Consider the following 16941-nt stretch of genomic DNA (forward strand, 5'->3'; position numbering starts at 1 on the left):
GCCAAATCACAACAAACAGTTGCCCCAAGGCGCTTTATATTGTAAGGCAAGGCCATACAATAATTATGTAAAACCCCAACGGTCAAAATGACCCCCTGTGAGCAAGCACTTGGCTACAGTGGGAAGGAAAAACTCCCTTTTAACAGGAAGAAACCTCCAGCAGAACCAGGCTCAGGGAGGGGCAGTCTTCTGCTGGAGGTAGACACAAAAACCTGTCTTATTACTCTGAATCTCAACTACATGAAAAACTACATTAAAAACATGAACAAACAACCTATGCGAAGCTGCACGCAACAGGCTGCTGTCTCACCGGAAAGAGCAATGGAAATGTAAGTATAAGTACTATTACATTGCTGAAATAACACTCATTTACAACTAAAAGTTGGAGTGTTAAAAATACTTTAGTTGAAGTACTCTTCTCAAAACTACTGTATTTTCCTGGAGTATAAGTCATATTTTCTTACTACTTTGGGAGGCTGTTGGGTTTGCACCCTGTTTTTAAAGAAATGAGAGGCACAGACACTGTAATGAAACCAGTCACAGAGAGACAAATATATATATTTTTTTGCTCTGCGCAGAGGAGGAGAACAAGAAGCAGCTTATGTGCTAAGCTCCAAAGCTCTCCAAAAATCCCCTCCTCTGGCCCAGCCTTTTATTTAGTTCATCAACATGAGAAAAAACAAACAAGGACAGTCGGGAGAGGTTACACATGAGTCATGTCTGCAAGAGGGAGATATCGGGACAAGGTGACTGCTGGAACCTTCCATTCCTGCGACATGAGCCTTGCGGCTCGTCCACAGCAGGATAAGGCACTTATGTAACATGAAAAATAGCTTGCAGACAACAAGTCTTTCTTTCTAAAACCTCCTCTTCTCACTAAGAGGAAAAATAATATAAGCATAAACTAAAGAAAATAAATGATAATATGAGCATGAACTATATAAAATCCTTGACAGAGGCCCTGTGACTTATCTGGTGTGACATTTCTCCAAAAAATACTATACTTTTTTTGCACTTGATATTTAATTAATAACCAGTGAAATCAAATCAAATCAGTGAAATCAAAAAGGAATCCTTGTAGAAAATAAAGGAGTATATGTTACACCTGTTAAATGTGACTCTTTAAGAATAAAAGCCAAAGTCACACCATTTTTTTTTTCATCAGCTCTTTAATTTGGGATTTTTGTGCATTGCTTTTGTTTACTTTTTATTTCTGGCATTTACTGTTTAATTATTACAGTTTATTTTGTTTAGTGCTTCGATTCCTGTTGAACTGCAATGTCCATCCTACAACCAAACCAGTCATAAAATTTAACTAATATATAAAGCTGTGTGTGTTCGCTTTGCACAGCCATAGCAATTAAGCAATCGACACCAAATGTGCAGATTTTATTTATTTCTATTTATGTCCAGAGATCAAGGATCCAGTGACCAATTTCATATTTATTTATTTTAAGATTCAATAAAATGTTTCTGACTACTTCTAGTAGACAGAAAATTCACAGGAGGTATTAATAAGGGAATCGATAAAGAATTGGAATGATAGACTTTATTGATCTCACAGTGGAGAAATTCACGTTATGTCAGCTCTTAAAAAACACACAAGATGGGAGCGAGTAGAGGAAAATGTGCATCAAACAGCGTGTGCAAGGATAAGCAATAATAATAATAATACTTGGAACAATACAATAAAATAAGAAAATGTGGTAGAAATAGAATGTATATATATATACGACGCGGTGCGGCGGCACAGGAAAAACACCTCCGTGTTGATAACCATTTGTAAAATCCAGGCGGCTTTTGATGGCTTTCAGTGGAGTGAGTATATGAGAAATTGTTTAACAGGCAGGACATGTTCCAACTTGTCCTTAAGGCTTTCAACAGAGGTATTTTTCCTGTGGCGGAGCGTCGCGGCGGCTGCGTCCCGATGCGTGGACCCGTCCGCACGTCTTTCATTAAAAAAATCTCCTTTAACAGTGGAATATCCGGATAAAATGCTGAAACCGACTTCTTCTGAAACTTCTCTGTTCTCTCACGACGTCCTGGATCAATAGAGCCTGAAATGTGGAGGTTTTCAGCTTGAACAGGCTGATGACGCCGCCTGAGAGCGCTGAGCGACGTCTCGCACCGTGAAAAGTCCTTAAAGCGACAGTCTCACCTCAAAATCTCTCATCAGCCGTTAAAATTTTCACTGAAAACCAGCTTAATTTTCGAACCGTGTCCACTTCGATGTGTCTCACAGGTTTAGAAAAATTTTGATCAAACAAAGCGCCAGTCTCTCAGCAACTTCTCAGACAAAGGAATTCCGACGAGGGGCTGGACGACTCCTCCCACAAGGAGTGCTCACAGGCGAATGACGTCACCGACAGGCGTGGAAAAACTCACGCATGCGCACGAGGGTTCAAGCATGTCTGACGTAAAAACATATGAATGAAATCCATATAGTTTTTGAAAAAAATAAAAAGGACCGTTACTTTATTGACAGCCCTCGTATATATATATATATATATATATAAGTACATATGCATATATAAACATGATTGGAATTGAAAAAGTGCAAATGGCATCGATATTGATACAATCTGATGAATCCCCAGTCATAGCCACCTTCTTCAGCTTCTGTTAAATGTTGGAATTTAGCTCTGATGTGAATAATGACAGCGTGGCGATGTGACCTCTGACACTGACCTGGACAACAGTCATAGTTTCAGATCCTCATCTCACCTCTGATCTTTGATCTGGATCTCATGGTCCCCACACAGACTGGTTTTTGGGGATCCCTCCTCTGTGTCCTCACACTGATCCATTACAGAGTCCACACCTTCACACAAACACAACAACATGCTGTCATGCAGGATTTCCCAGCATTCCTCTGTGTTATGTGACAAACTCTAAAAGAAAAAAACTTTGAATTCAAGAAAAAAATGTAGCTAAATTAAAAGTTTTGTGGCAGCAGACCCACAGAACAACAGAGCACAAGATACAGCATCTCTGTCATATGATCCATGCAGAGGAGGAGGAGGAGAGCGGGAGCTTTGGTCCAAGCAGAAACACTGTTGTCTTACCCTCCTAACAGTCCCTTGACTGGCTACTTGAGGCTGGCTCCAAAAGTGAACACGTTCCCCTTCAAGTCCATGTTAAAATGTCAAACCTTTGAGCCGAATAAACATGTTTACAGCCTGATACAAAAATAAAGAAATAAATAATTTAATGAACACCTGAACTGAGGTTATCCTGTTAGCTGGTGGTTCTGGGTCAGTAAGAGGGGTGTGTTCAGGCTTTTTTTGTCAGACACAGAGCCACACAAACTCCACCCCTTTATACAATAATGAGTTCATTGTGAATCAACATCTGCTCTAAAATTGGTTCACAGAAACCTATGAGAAGAGACCCCCAGGTGGTCAGTCAAGGAACTACAAGAAATATGACTTACGCTTTGGGGCCAAAATTCAGCCCCTAGTGTTGTCACTTTGGCACTACAAACAAAAAAACTCACAAATAAATATAAGTTTAACCTTTACTTAACCACGATGATCACAATGAGACCAAGATCTCTTTTACCAGGAAGACCTGGACAGTTACAAAGTTTACAATTCACCAAACCTGAATATGCCAAAGTATTTAACTCCGTCATGATCAGGGCGTTTTCTTTACAAATCAATGTAAGTTTATTAGAGTCATTTCTTTGGCCAAATGTGTGGTCTGAGGGCCGACAGCAAATTGCATCTCTTCCACCGTCACACTAAAAATCAAAGGAAAAACTACAAATCATCATGTAACACTTAATGATGTCATTCACATCTAAAAAAAAATGATAATATTTACCTGATCATCAGCAGCCAACAGCAGAGACAAAAAGACACAGATGGCAGCACAAAAGACAAAGTAAAAGTAAAACACTCCTCCTCATATCTCAACTCATATATGATCACAACTTTGAACACAGTGTGATTTTGTGTCAAACAGTAACTCATCCGCGGTCTCACTCTCACTTCCTCTTTCTTGTGGCTGTAACTCCTGACACGGTGTAAAAACAGGATTCAGCTACTTTCTGTGTGCTGAGTACACATCATGAAAAATACCCGACCTTACATGTTCAACAGTTAATCACTTTATTTTCATTTAATAACACTATGTAACACAGTTTTTGTTCCTGGCTTCTAAGTGTTATATTTCAACTGCTTATGTCCAAAGTCTATGGAAAAATGACGACATTCAGCACAAACTTTGATTTTATTTTTTTTTTTTTTACGTTCTAGAAAGTTCTAAAAGTTTCTTGAAATTTCTAGATAATTCTGGAAACTTCTAGAAAATTCTGGACAGTTCTAGCAGTTAAAGAATATTCTAGAAGACTACTCATTAGTAGTGAAGGTGAATCAAGAATATTCTTGAAAACAGACAAATTTCAAAATATCATTGTCCTGATCACAGAAGCAACATTTCTGTGGAATAACAGCTATTTTCTATTTATTTAAGGCATAACAGGTTAGGAAAACACACTGTGTACCCAGGAACAAAACAAAAATAAAAATTTGTTACATAGTTTAATCGCTTTCGTCTTCCTGCTGTTAAATTCTGTTGGGTGTTTATGTCTGTCTTCGTCTTTGGTTATTGTGACAAACAGGGATCTCGTAACTGTACATTCAGTGAATAAAATGTTACCAAATCAACATCAGTATGTCTCGGTACATTACAGCATCTTTCCCTCAAACCTGACTAGTCTCCTAGTTCCTGCCACTGAAAAACATCTCCACAGCATGATGTTGCCACCACCGTACTTCACTGTAGGGATGGTGCCTGGTTTCCTCCAAACATGGCACCTGGCCTTCATGCCAAAGAGTTCAAGCTTTGTCTCATCAGACCAGAGAATTTTGTTTCTCATAGTCTGAGAGTCCTTCAGGTCCTTTTTGATAAACTCCACCTGACCATGTGCCTTTTACTAAGGAGTGACTTCCATCTGGTCACTCTACCATACAGGTCTGATTGATGGATTGCAGCCAGTTGGTGTTTCTTTTAGGGTTGTTCTCACCTTTTGTGCACACAATTGTTTTTTTTTGTTTTTTTTTTTGTTTTTTTGCTCCCTCATGTCTCTTTTATGCTCCTCGTAAGGACACAGTGTTTGTTGCTGGTTCGTTCAACCACATGACCAGCTCCTTTGTGCCCCTTTGGACTCAGATATAAGTTGAACATTTTTGCTCCTCATCAGTATTCTTGATGAAATTTCTTGGACTGAGACTAAGAAGATCATTAGGAGCCAGTGGATCATCTGAGTTAATATTAACTATTACTAACCTTTCATTGTGTCCTTCTCTGACACTGTGGAACCTGCAGTTGGTTCAAAGAAGAGGAACCTCTTTGAATTCAGTGTGTAATCTGAGTAAGTTACTGAGTAGCGATTTCACGTTTGGAGCCAAAACAAAACAAAAATAGTCTCTCCTGTCAGAGAGGAAAGGACTCTGTGTCCATCTGTCTGCCACAGAATGTGTGGGTGTGTCTTAAGGAGTGCAGACAGACTCAGTGGGCGTGTCCCTTCTCTCTCTCCAACTATCCTACCTGAGAGAAATGATTCTTTCATAACTGTGTAGAGTTTTTTTCCCCATATTTGAGAAGATTCCTGACACTAAAAACTGCAGAAGATGTAGCAAAAGCAGGTGCTGCAGCATATTTGTCTGAGTGTTAAAAATATCCATGAAAATAACACTGTTGTTGTCTCTTAGCAACAAAGTCAAAAACAGAAATGACCTTTAAAATGACCTTTGATTTCTACATTGACACTGTCAGTAAAAAATAAATTGGTGCACATTAGAACACAGAACAGAGCATCAGACTCAGACAGGACAGTGTGTTGGTGCTCTGGAAGCTCCGTCTTAAAGGGAGGAGTTTTCATTCACACCATGTGATGATCACATGAGGGGTGCCATCGTGACGTGCCTGGATCAGCTTTAAAATTCATGAAACTAATATTTGGACAATATCAGGAAAATTCTGAATGTGTTTGCAGCTAAAATGGTAAATTATAGACAAGACTCGACTGTTTATATTTTTTAGAACAAAGTGTTACATTAACCCTGCAAAAATCAGTCCTGACCTGGTGAAAACAAAATGCACGATACTAAAAAAAAAAAACAAGAATGTTTTTAAGTTCCTGATGAATTCTTGGTGTTCAGTTAAATCAATCATAACCAAAAATCAAAAGATGTGAGAATGTGATCAATCTGTCTGGAGGGGACCATGCTCAAAAGATGAGTGAGCACAAAGGAGGGAGACTGTTGAGGGAGGCCACCAAGAAACTCATCACAACTGTGAAGGAGTGACAAGTGAGGGAAGCCACCAAGACACTCATGACAACTCTGAAGGCATGATAAGTGAGCAAAGCCACAAAGACAACACCACTGAAGGAGTACAAGTGAGGGAATCCACCAAGACATTTGTGAAACCTTTAAAGTTATAAGTGAGGGAAGCCACCAAGATTACCATAACATCGCTGAAGGACTTCCAAGTTCCACTGGCTGTGACTGGAGAGTCAGCAACCTGCATCCCTCTGTCTGCTGCTTCAACAGTCACAGCTTTAAGGTTGAGTTGAACACAAAGAATTTGTTAAAAGGAGGACAAATGATCTTCCAGAAGGTGTCTTTTTTTTAATGTCTTCTTTATGTTTCTATGACGACGACGATGATGATGATGATGATGATGATGATGATGATGATTATGATGATGTCTGAAGTCACTGCTTTATACTCTTTTCTATGTTTGCAGTTAAAATACCAAAATCCAAGAGAACCTGGATTTAAATAAAGTGAGCAGATTTTGTTTTATGTTCTTCTACTCTGGTTATTGTCTCTTCCTGAAATTTGTGGTCAGTACATCACGTGCACTCGTACTGCACCGCCGTGCTGGACACGTGCACAGACTGGACTGATGTTGTGTTAGTCTTCACTGTCTGCTGTGGAGCAGCACGTTGGCAGCAGACGGGCACAGACCTCAGAGTCTGGCAGCATCCTGAGGATCCTCTCCCAGATCCTGAAGGAAAACCACACACACACCGTCAGGCTTTATTTCCACAAACACACTCACACATGGAAACAGATTGTTCAGACTGTGATGTTGTGTAACAAACTACACACTTTGACAGTGAAGCTGAAAAGGAATTTACACACTGAGTTTTGAACACGTCTACAAATTTAAAGGCTGCTGTTCTTGTGTCTGTCTGATTGTTGGACTTTCTCTCTAACTGGTTTGACGGGTTTGTCAGGGATGTCGTCAGCCTTATTAAACCTTTTCTCTCTGTGTCTCACTTTGGTTCCTGGGTTTAAGGTGAAGGTTTACTTTAGGTTTTTTTTTTTTATTATTATTTTTAATTCACTTTTTGACTGTTGTCTGTGTTTTTGTCTCTTCTGTTGGCTGCTGATAATCAGGTAAATATTTTCTTTTACTTTTAGATGATGTCATAAAGTGTCTGTAGTTTTGTTTCCTCCGTCTGATTGTGGTGATATTTTGAGTGCGATGGTGGAAGAGGATCAACCAGCAGATTACAAGTTGTTATTAACTGGATGAATCAGGCCGTGATGGTGTTTGTTTATTAAAACAGTCAGGTTTCACGGCTCTTCAATCAGAACACTCGTCTGGTCTCACTCCGCTTGTTCCAGTGAACTGTTTGAGAATGGACTGTGGTGGTTTGCAGGCAGGTTTAAAACTGATATTTTTAAATCTTCATCTGAAGCTCTTCCTGTCTTTGAGGAGGCAGCTGTTGGTTTTTGGAATCTCATACAGTGGGCGTGTCCACAGAATGAAGTACAATGATGGAAAACTTTTATGATTCTCACCATTTACAGAAGTGGATATTACAAACATTCAGTTGTGACTGTTGGTCACATGGTAAAGAAATATGTTTAATTTTTGAGTGTTTACATGAAATGTTTGGTTTTAGATAAAGTTAATGTTTTCTGTTATGAAGAATTTCTTATATTTTCTTACAGTTTGCTACAGTCAGAGAAATGCAAATTAAAACAAAGTGATTCTTACATTTGCTGTTATTTCACTGCAGACTGTGTCAACCCAAAGTATTTCATGTTTGTTTGTTTTTTTTTTTTGTTTGTTTTTTTCTGGTCAACTACATTTCTTTGAGTTCATCTATTCTTGCATTTCAGGTCTGCAACACAGTCCAAAAAAAGTGGGAAGTGAAAGCATTTACTACTTTGTAATGTTGCCGGGTGATTCTTTAACTACGGGCACTATTGGCCTTGTAAATGTAATTTCCACCACATCATTGCCTTACAATATAAAGCGCCTTGGGGCAACTGTTTGTTGTGATTTGGTGCTATATACATGTGCTCTGATGTCACTGTTTATCTCCATAGAAATACCCAAACAATCTTTCATACAAGCTGTTTAAAGGGACCAGTGTTGTGGTGGAAATTACGGCAATAGTGTGAGACAACTACATTTTGTTTAAAAAATCACAACAGTTGTATGACATTGAATACCCCAATTATGTTTTGATTATTTTACTGATATTTTATTCAGAGATATTTTGAAACATTAGAAAAAACGTTTCTTTACCATTCATTTTTATCATTGAAGATCAAAAGTCTGGGTGTGGGACAAGCACAAAACAGCAATATTTGCATATAATGATACTGAAAAAAGGTGAAAAAGTCATCATAGACTACTAGAACAAATTTCTTAACTCACTTTCATTGTAAAGATAACTATAAACGTGTGAAATTTCCCCTTCTTTCTGTTTTTCATACAATATGATCAAAGGACATAAGTGCCCGTAGTCTAAGAATCACCCTGCCATTCTTTCTCACAACACTGAAGAGATTTTGTGTTCCATTGAAGATACCAAGTGGCGAAACAATTCTATTGTTTTGTTTTATTTTGTTTTTCCATTATTTCTGCAGACACATCATGAAGTGTGCAACACTATGGGGTCATTGTCACATTTATTTATTTTGTTTAATTTGTCACACATTCTATACTGGGGACAGGTCTGAAACTGCAAGGTCCACTGTCTTTCTCCTCTTCTTCTGCAGCCATCCCTTTGTAACATTTGCAGAATGTGGTTTTGCATTCCCTTAGCAAAAAGTAGTATAATTAAAGTTCATTTTAGTAAGTATGCTTCAGTATAAATATAAGTATAGCAAGTATACTACAGACTGTGTACTGTTAGTATACTAGAAATTACACAAATTTAATACTTTTTCAGACTAAATTAGAACATTTCAAGTTTCCAAAAGTATATTTTAAAGTTTGTTTTAAGTTTGCAAAAGTACACTTTAAAGTATACAACAAGTACACTCATCTATATGCTATCAATGTACTTGGTATATCCCTCTTGTATGCTTAAAGTATACCACACCTACACTTATCAATGTACTTGATATATCCCTCTCCTATGCTTAAAGTATACCACAAGTGCACTTATCGATGCACTGCCATTGTACTAGTTGTATACTTTGAGTCCCTATTTTCAATTTATTATCATATACTTAAAGTATACTGTTATACACATTGGTTATTTCACTACTTTACATTTTATACTTTAATTTTGCTTGGCATATTACTTGTAGCTTACTATTTATATACTGAAAATATACTCCTTAAACTATTCTTAAAGCTTACCCATACTGTATGTACACAAGAGTGTGATGCATTTAAAAAAATTTAAAAATCACGACAGAATGTTGAAAACAAGTTTGATATATTTTCAAACATTTCAAAAACAAAGACCTATGAAATCAAGTCATTCCTGTTGTGAAAGTGTAGGAACACGGACCCACAACAGGGGGCGACAATGAACGGACAATGGAGGAATCAAATATACTGTTTTTACTGTTGTGAAAAAAAGGGCACAACAAATACAACTGATAACAATAGAGAGCTTAAGTCTAATTCAAAGGTGTCGTGTGGGCAGGCTCGACGATAGGAGACGTCTGTCCAAGTCGAACCGGAACCAACCCGATCTCTGCCGCCACCGGACCCCGGGGATACTGGAGCCGCCAAGTCCCGAATTCCCAGGTGGCCACTGCCTCCGCTCGCTGGATCCGGTACTGCTGGCAGGAAACAGAAACAGTCAGGTGTGGGCGCGGCTGCACCCAGCAACACGGAGGGTGGAGAGTCCACCTCCACCTCTCGTCAACAAAGCAACACTGAAGTGCAGGAATATGTGTACTTATCAAAAGGTCCAATTCGGTCTTCCGCTGTTCCACTCACTATCTGCGCAAAAGCAACAACGTATTAAGTTCAAAAAGACAACACAAGTGGCTGAGTACGTTACCTCTTTGGTATGGCGATATCTCGGCAAATGAGGTGGAGATGCCGTCCTGCTGATATACCTCCGTCTTGATTGGGATCAGCTGTCTCCCGTGATGGATGACAGCTGTCGTCCTGGCTGCTCCTGTGAGGCGGCAGCGCCCTCTAGTGCCTGGAGCCCGCACTCCAGGCAGGGCGCCCTCTGGTGGTGGTGGGCCAGCAGTACCTCCTCTTCAGCGGCCCACACAACAATTCCTTTGTGTAGAACATTAAAGGAAAAAAGTGCATGTAAAATGTAAACATAATGATCTCTGCAAGATGAAGTCCTTATTTGTAAAAATGGAAACATCACATCTTCAAGTGAGAACGAAAGTCCTTCCTTGTCAAAAAAAGGTAAAAGAAAAGTGCGAACCTTTAGAACCAAAAATAAATATCCATCCATCCATCCATCCATCCATCCAACCTCCCGATCCACACACACCTTCCCCAGCTCCCCAGAGGGAACCCTAAGGCAAAAATAAATAATTCAATTTAATTTATTTTCAATTTATTAATTCATATAGCGCCAACTCACGACAAAGTCACCCCAAGGCGCTTCACACAATTCACAACACAAATTAATCTAAAATCAATATTAAAAGAAAGAAAAGCACAATAAAAAGATAAACCACAGCAGAATAAAAAGAAATTACAAAGCAAAAACAAACAGATTAAACTAATGATAAGACAGTCTATAAAAGTGGGTCTTCAGTCTTGATTTAAAAGTCTCCACCGTGTAAGACTGCCAAATAACAGCAGGTAGATTGTTCCAAAGGGTCGGACCACGGTAGGAGAAGGCTCTATACCCCACAGATTTCTTTTTCATCCTCGGAACACACAGAAGCCCTACAATAACTACATAGAAAAAAAAAATCTGTACTTTTATGACTTCTTTTCAGTTACTTGAGTCAATGGCGTGACCTAGTATATCTTGCCCCAAGTGCATAATAGGTTTTAGTACTTTGTGACAGAAAGATGGAAAAAGTATACTAAAGTATAAGTTTTAGTATTAAAATACGAGGTCTGTCAATAAAGTAACGGTCCTTTTTATTTTTTTCAAAAACTATATGGATTTCATTCATATGTTTTTACGTCAGACATGCTTGAACCCTCGTGTGCATGCGTGAGTTTCAAAATATCTTTTAAATAACACTGCTCATCCTGTACTATTCTTATGAGAAATATATCTATTTTGTTTTTGGCAACATTTGTTAATTATTATAGTGTATAAACTCTCAGCACACAAGTGGGGGTAGCAAATTGTAAAGTGCTGCACAGATGAACACAGTGTCATTCAGGACTGGAACAAGAGGAACTGGGCTGTTTCATCCTCCCAACGGCCCGTTCAACGTGAATCCTGGCATTTGCAATTTTTCTCGTCTTTGCAACATCAGCAGAAGTTTGTTGATCAAAGCCTGAGCTGGGAGGAGGGATGTGCAGTTTGGCACAGAGCATAAAAAGGTCACATCATTTCTGGGGGGAAACAGTGAAAAACATTAGACTTTTCTTAACCCTCTTACATCAACCCTATATTTGTGGTCAATCCCCCAAAAAATCCACTTTTTTGCAGCATAACTACAGTAAACACCAGGATTGTAAAAATTTGTGACCTCTAGTCTGAAGGTGAAAGAAGCTTCTTATTTCAATGACATAATGTTACAAATGTGACTCAATGTACTGACAATAAAACATTTTAATTTCTTGTCTGCTTTTTTTTTTAGATATATTAAAATAAAAAAGCTAACTTTATGATAACTTAGTTTGGTGTTTGCATAAGTGAAAAGCTGATACATACAAAGAGAAAAATAACCATGACATAATTAACAACATTAAGCATAAATATATATATAAATATATGTAACAGTTTAGTTGTTCTAAGGAGAGTGTGAGAACTACAGACTTTCACAAAAAAAAAAAAAAAAACAGGTCTTGCACAGTAAAGTGTTCAATCAATCAATCAATCAATTTTTTTATATAGCGCCAAATCACAACAAACAGTTGCCCCAAGGTGCTTTATATTGTAAGGCAAGGCCATACAATAATTATGTAAAACCCCAACGGTCAAAACGACCCCCTGTGAGCAAGCACTTGGCTACAGTGGGAAGGAAAAACTCCCTTTTAACAGGAAGAAACCTCCAGCAGAACCAGGCTCAGGGAGGGGCAGTCTTCTGCTGGGACTGGTTGGGGCTGAGGGAGAGAACCAGGAAAAAGACATGCTGTGGAGGGGAGCAGAGATCGATCACTAATGATTAAATGCAGAGTGGTGCATACAGAGCAAAAAGAGAAAGAAACAGTGCATCATGGGAACCCCCCAGCAGTCTACGTCACAGCCTGATCATTTTGTTGCTTTGTTTCCAAACACTGGAAATGTCTCGTCATAGAACGGAGCCGACGTGGTCCAACTACTGACTATAGAAATGTTTACATACTGTTTTCTGTCCACAGCATGACTTCTTACAGCTCTTTAAGTTGTTATGTTGCTTCAAAAACACTTGTCTTCTTATCAGTGTGAACGGCGTCGGCAGTCTGTTTATATGCATTGACCTGTGAACCGGACGTGTTAGGATCTCTGCACTGAGAAACTCAAAACTGGCTTATTTCATGCTGCTAAAATGTTTTCCTTAAAGTGTGACTTTAACAGAGAGGACAGTCTGTGATACCTGTAACCACGTCCCCACACAGACGGCGTGGAAGACGTGGTCACACGTGAGGAGGAGGATCTTCTCGCCAACCGTGTAGTCCATCAGACAGATGGCACAGCTGTCAATCAAAAGCCAAGATGAGCACACGCTGAGTCAGCAGCTAACAAACATTTAACACCATCATTTGTCACCAAACACTTCAACAGTAGAATCATGTTCCACATGTAAGGTCAAAGGTCAGATTCTCTGAGCTCACTTCATGTTGGTGATGTTCTGGAGCTCCTGGTTGGTTACAGGTTCTTGGGGTGGCCCCGCCCCCTGTTGTTCATTCATTCATTAATTTTCTGAATCTGCTTATTCCAGTTAGTCACAGGGAGGCGGAGCCAATCCCAGCGGTCACTGGGGGAGAGGTGGGACAGACCCGGGACATCACGGGGACATATGTAGACGGACAAATACACCCAGAGGGAACCCACACAACCACGGCGAGAACACACAAACTCCACACAGAAAGGAACTGGTGGGACGCGACCCCAGAACCCTCTGACTGTGAAGCAACAGTGTGAACTACTGAGACACCGTGCTGCCCGAGTCCATGTGAGATACACTGACAAAAAGACAAAACAACCAAACTGACACTGATCACAGCCCCGGGACAAGTTTGGAACAAATGACCTCATGTCACATTTTAACATTGATGTGCACATTTTAAATATTAAATCTATATTTTAAAGTCACAATAAACATTAAAGAAACATTTAATTAATTTACTTTTGTTATTCGCCTCCATGCACAGCCTCGGCTCCAGAACCACTCTCATTGACAGGGGTTGGACCTTATTCTTCTCTGGAGTTGCCCAGGGTGTGAGGCGCCGGGCGGGTGTGGGGATACGCACAAGTCCCTGGCTGAGCGCTGCTACGTTGGAGTTTACCCTGATAGATGAGAGGGTCGCCTCCCTGCCCCTTTGGGTGGCGTGGGGGAAACTCTGACTGTTGTTTGTGCGTGTGCACGAACAGCAGTTTGGAGTATTCAGCCTTCTTGGAGTCCCTGAATGGAGTCCTGTACGGGGATCTGGTGGGGGACTCCATTGTTCTGCTGTGGGACTTCAACACACTTGTGGGCAATGAGAGAGACACCTGGAGAGGCGTGATTGGGAGGAACGGCCTCTCTGATCTAAACACGAATGGTCATTTGTTATTGGACTTATGTGCTCATCACGGACTGTCCATAACGAACACCATGTTCAAACATAAGGATGCTCATAAGTGTACATGGTACCAGATCAATGATCGATTTTGTGATCATATCATCTGATCTGAGGCCCCATGTTCTGGACACTCGGGTGAAGAGAGGGGCAGAGCTGTCAACTGATTTGGACTTTGGGCAGACCTGGTAAGACCAAACGAATGGTGCAGGTGAACTGGAAACATCTGGAGGAACCCACTGTCCGACAGATCTTCAACACAACTCCAGCAGAGCTTTTCTAGCATCTCTGTGGAGGTTGGGGTCATTGAACCAGAATGTGCAATGTTCAAAGTTTCCATTGCTGAAGCTGCAGTGGGGAGCTGTGGCCTGAAGGTCTTAGGTGCCTCAAGAGGCAGCAACCCTCGAACACTGTGGTGGACACCAGTGGTCAGAGAAGCCGTCCGACTGAAGAAGGAGACCAGATGTGGTCAAACATCTGGAGGTCAGAGGGGAAATGGTGTCAATCTGAAGGTCATCAGAAAAACTTGGATGTGTAAATATGGTTTGTTTTTCTCTGAAAAGTTGTCTGGTTTCATTTGACACACAAGAAACACGTTCTCGTAATAAGCATTTGTTCTTTACCCTTTACAATCACGACTATCATCAGAGCCTGGTTTCATGAAGCGGTCTAATCCTGTTTAGTGGACTAAACTCACTTAGTCAACTCGTCTTTTGACATTAGTTGTTGCACAAAGTACTTAATCTGCTAAAGTTTTGTGTTACCCGACTGAAGTTTTTAGCCTGGTACAGAGGAGGCTAATTTTATTTTAGTTGACAAAACTTAAGCATCTTACCTCAAAAAAAGCAGCTATCATGTACCAGTTGATGGAGGAGGAAGGAACGGTAAATAGACTGCATCAGAAGCTCAAAGCGCTTTACAAGTATGACTCACATTCACCTCAAAATTAATGTATATTTGACATTATTTTTCATGTTTGTTTCTTTAGTGTTTTATAAAAATTGGCCCAGTGTGTGTTATTACAGTGTTGATGGTATTGTTTCTGTACTGTGGTGCACTATCACACTGGGGATGACTGTGACGCCGGTGTACCGCCCACCCCGAGTTTCAGCCAAGAACTTTCCTCCGACTGAACTAACTTCCCAGGTTTTGCAGTGATATTTCCTCATGTCGTGTCAGTGTGGAACCGACTTGTTGTTCTGGGACAAGATGTCCATAGATGGAGGGGTATGGATGGGGGGGGGGGCATCATGTTCTGCAGCATCAACATGCGGTCCAACATCTGCTGGAGGTCAGAGGGCAACTGGTCGTTGCTGTCAATCTGCAGGTCAGAAGAATCAGATCAGAAGAAACATAGATGTGTAAATATGGTTGTGTTTCTCCAAAAAGCTGACTGGTTTCATTTGACACACAAAAAACACAAGTTATTGTAAGAAGCATTTGTTCTTTACGCTTTACAATCAGGACTATCATCAGGTGACTTGGTGTCTTGTTTTAGAGTTTTATGAAATCAGTTGGACCCAGAGTCGTACCATCACAACTCACCCACCAACTTTAGCAGCCCTGCTTCGATTTTGGGGGTCCTGATGTGTAGACATACAACCCCCCCCCCCCCCCCCCCCCGTCACAGGTTATTTCTGGTTTTCATTTCCAGCTGGATGGACTAAAGGTTTGCATGTGTATAAACGTAGTCACTTTGCTGATTGCTTTGCTAAATACTCATTCTTAAAAGTCACCAAGTTAGCTTACTAGTTACCTTATCAGTTACATTACTTATTCGTTACAGCTGCTAATAAAGTAACTGCATAAAGCTGCTAATGAAGTAACTGTATAAAGTAATGAAAAAAGTAACTATTCATGTAACTTTTCAAAGTAACTGTGGCAAGTTCACATTAGAAAAAAACAACTTTTTTTTTTGAAGGAAACGTGGACTAATATGATTTATAATCACTGCAGCTAAACAGGGTGTGAGGACAATCACTGAGAAGAAGCACATGACGGAACTCTAATGTTGTTTATTTACATGATAATGTTCTCTGAAAGTTTAATTCTGCTTAAAAACACCAGAGCCTGGACACAGTGAGTGTGATCTTTTTTAAGTCTGTCCCTTTAATTATGGATCACCAGCATTAAAATGACATCATAATGCGTGCTGGTTGCTAGGAAACAAAGTGTGATTATATACAGTAGCATGCAAATGACATCACAAAGCATGGTGGTTGCTAGGGAACAAAGTGGGAATTTGTACACATCACAAAGCAGTTTTCATCAACTTAAGTGAACATGTGTCAGTCCACCTTTGTCCGTCAACAACAGGAGCAGAAGATCCGAACCCCAAACCTTGAAATCACAAACTACTGTATTTCTAATTACAAGTTAAAGCTGACAAAGACACAACAGGCTGCTGACAACATGAAGAGTCCATCCAAACCAACAACTGCAGCTTCACAGGGACACAGGATCATTGAGACTGGAGTCTCAGGTACCGTGCAGTGGTACAACTATAAAGATGGATACGGCTTCATTCAGAGGGCGGACACAGGAGAGGACATTTTTCTGCACCATACGGCCATCAGAAACAGCAAACTCCAAAAATACCTCTCCACCAGGAGAGACGGTGAAATGGTGAAGTTTGATGTGGTGGAAGGAAGGAGAGGACCACAGGCAGAGAACCTCACCATCATCGTCCAGGACCGTAAGTAAACCCTTTTTCTTTTTGCCTATGTGTGATGTAAATGTCATCCTTGTTGTGTTTTGTATCTGATCTTTGCTGATGTGCTCTTTAGGTCAGACACCAAAACT

At 40.1% G+C, this 16941-nt stretch overlaps 1 protein-coding gene across 2 annotated transcripts in view; it reads right to left on the reverse strand.

The window, feature by feature from the left end:
- LOC117503798 (NACHT, LRR and PYD domains-containing protein 3-like) overlaps nt 1-3956 on the reverse strand; it is a 58241-nt gene extending 54285 nt beyond the window's left edge. For both annotated transcript variants that reach the window (XM_034163061.1, XM_034163062.1), the window contains exons 1-2: nt 3826-3956; nt 2725-2821 (exon numbers count right to left, since the gene is read on the reverse strand). In XM_034163061.1, coding sequence (XP_034018952.1) covers nt 2725-2807 — 83 coding nt within the window. In that variant the 5' untranslated portion in view covers nt 2808-2821; nt 3826-3956. The remainder of the gene's footprint in view (nt 1-2724; nt 2822-3825) is intronic.
- Nucleotides 3957-16941: the final 12985 nt, after the last annotated feature.

Source organism: Thalassophryne amazonica, chromosome 22 (assembly GCF_902500255.1).
Source record: "Thalassophryne amazonica chromosome 22, fThaAma1.1, whole genome shotgun sequence".
NCBI classification, from domain to species: Eukaryota; Metazoa; Chordata; class Actinopteri; order Batrachoidiformes; family Batrachoididae; genus Thalassophryne; species Thalassophryne amazonica.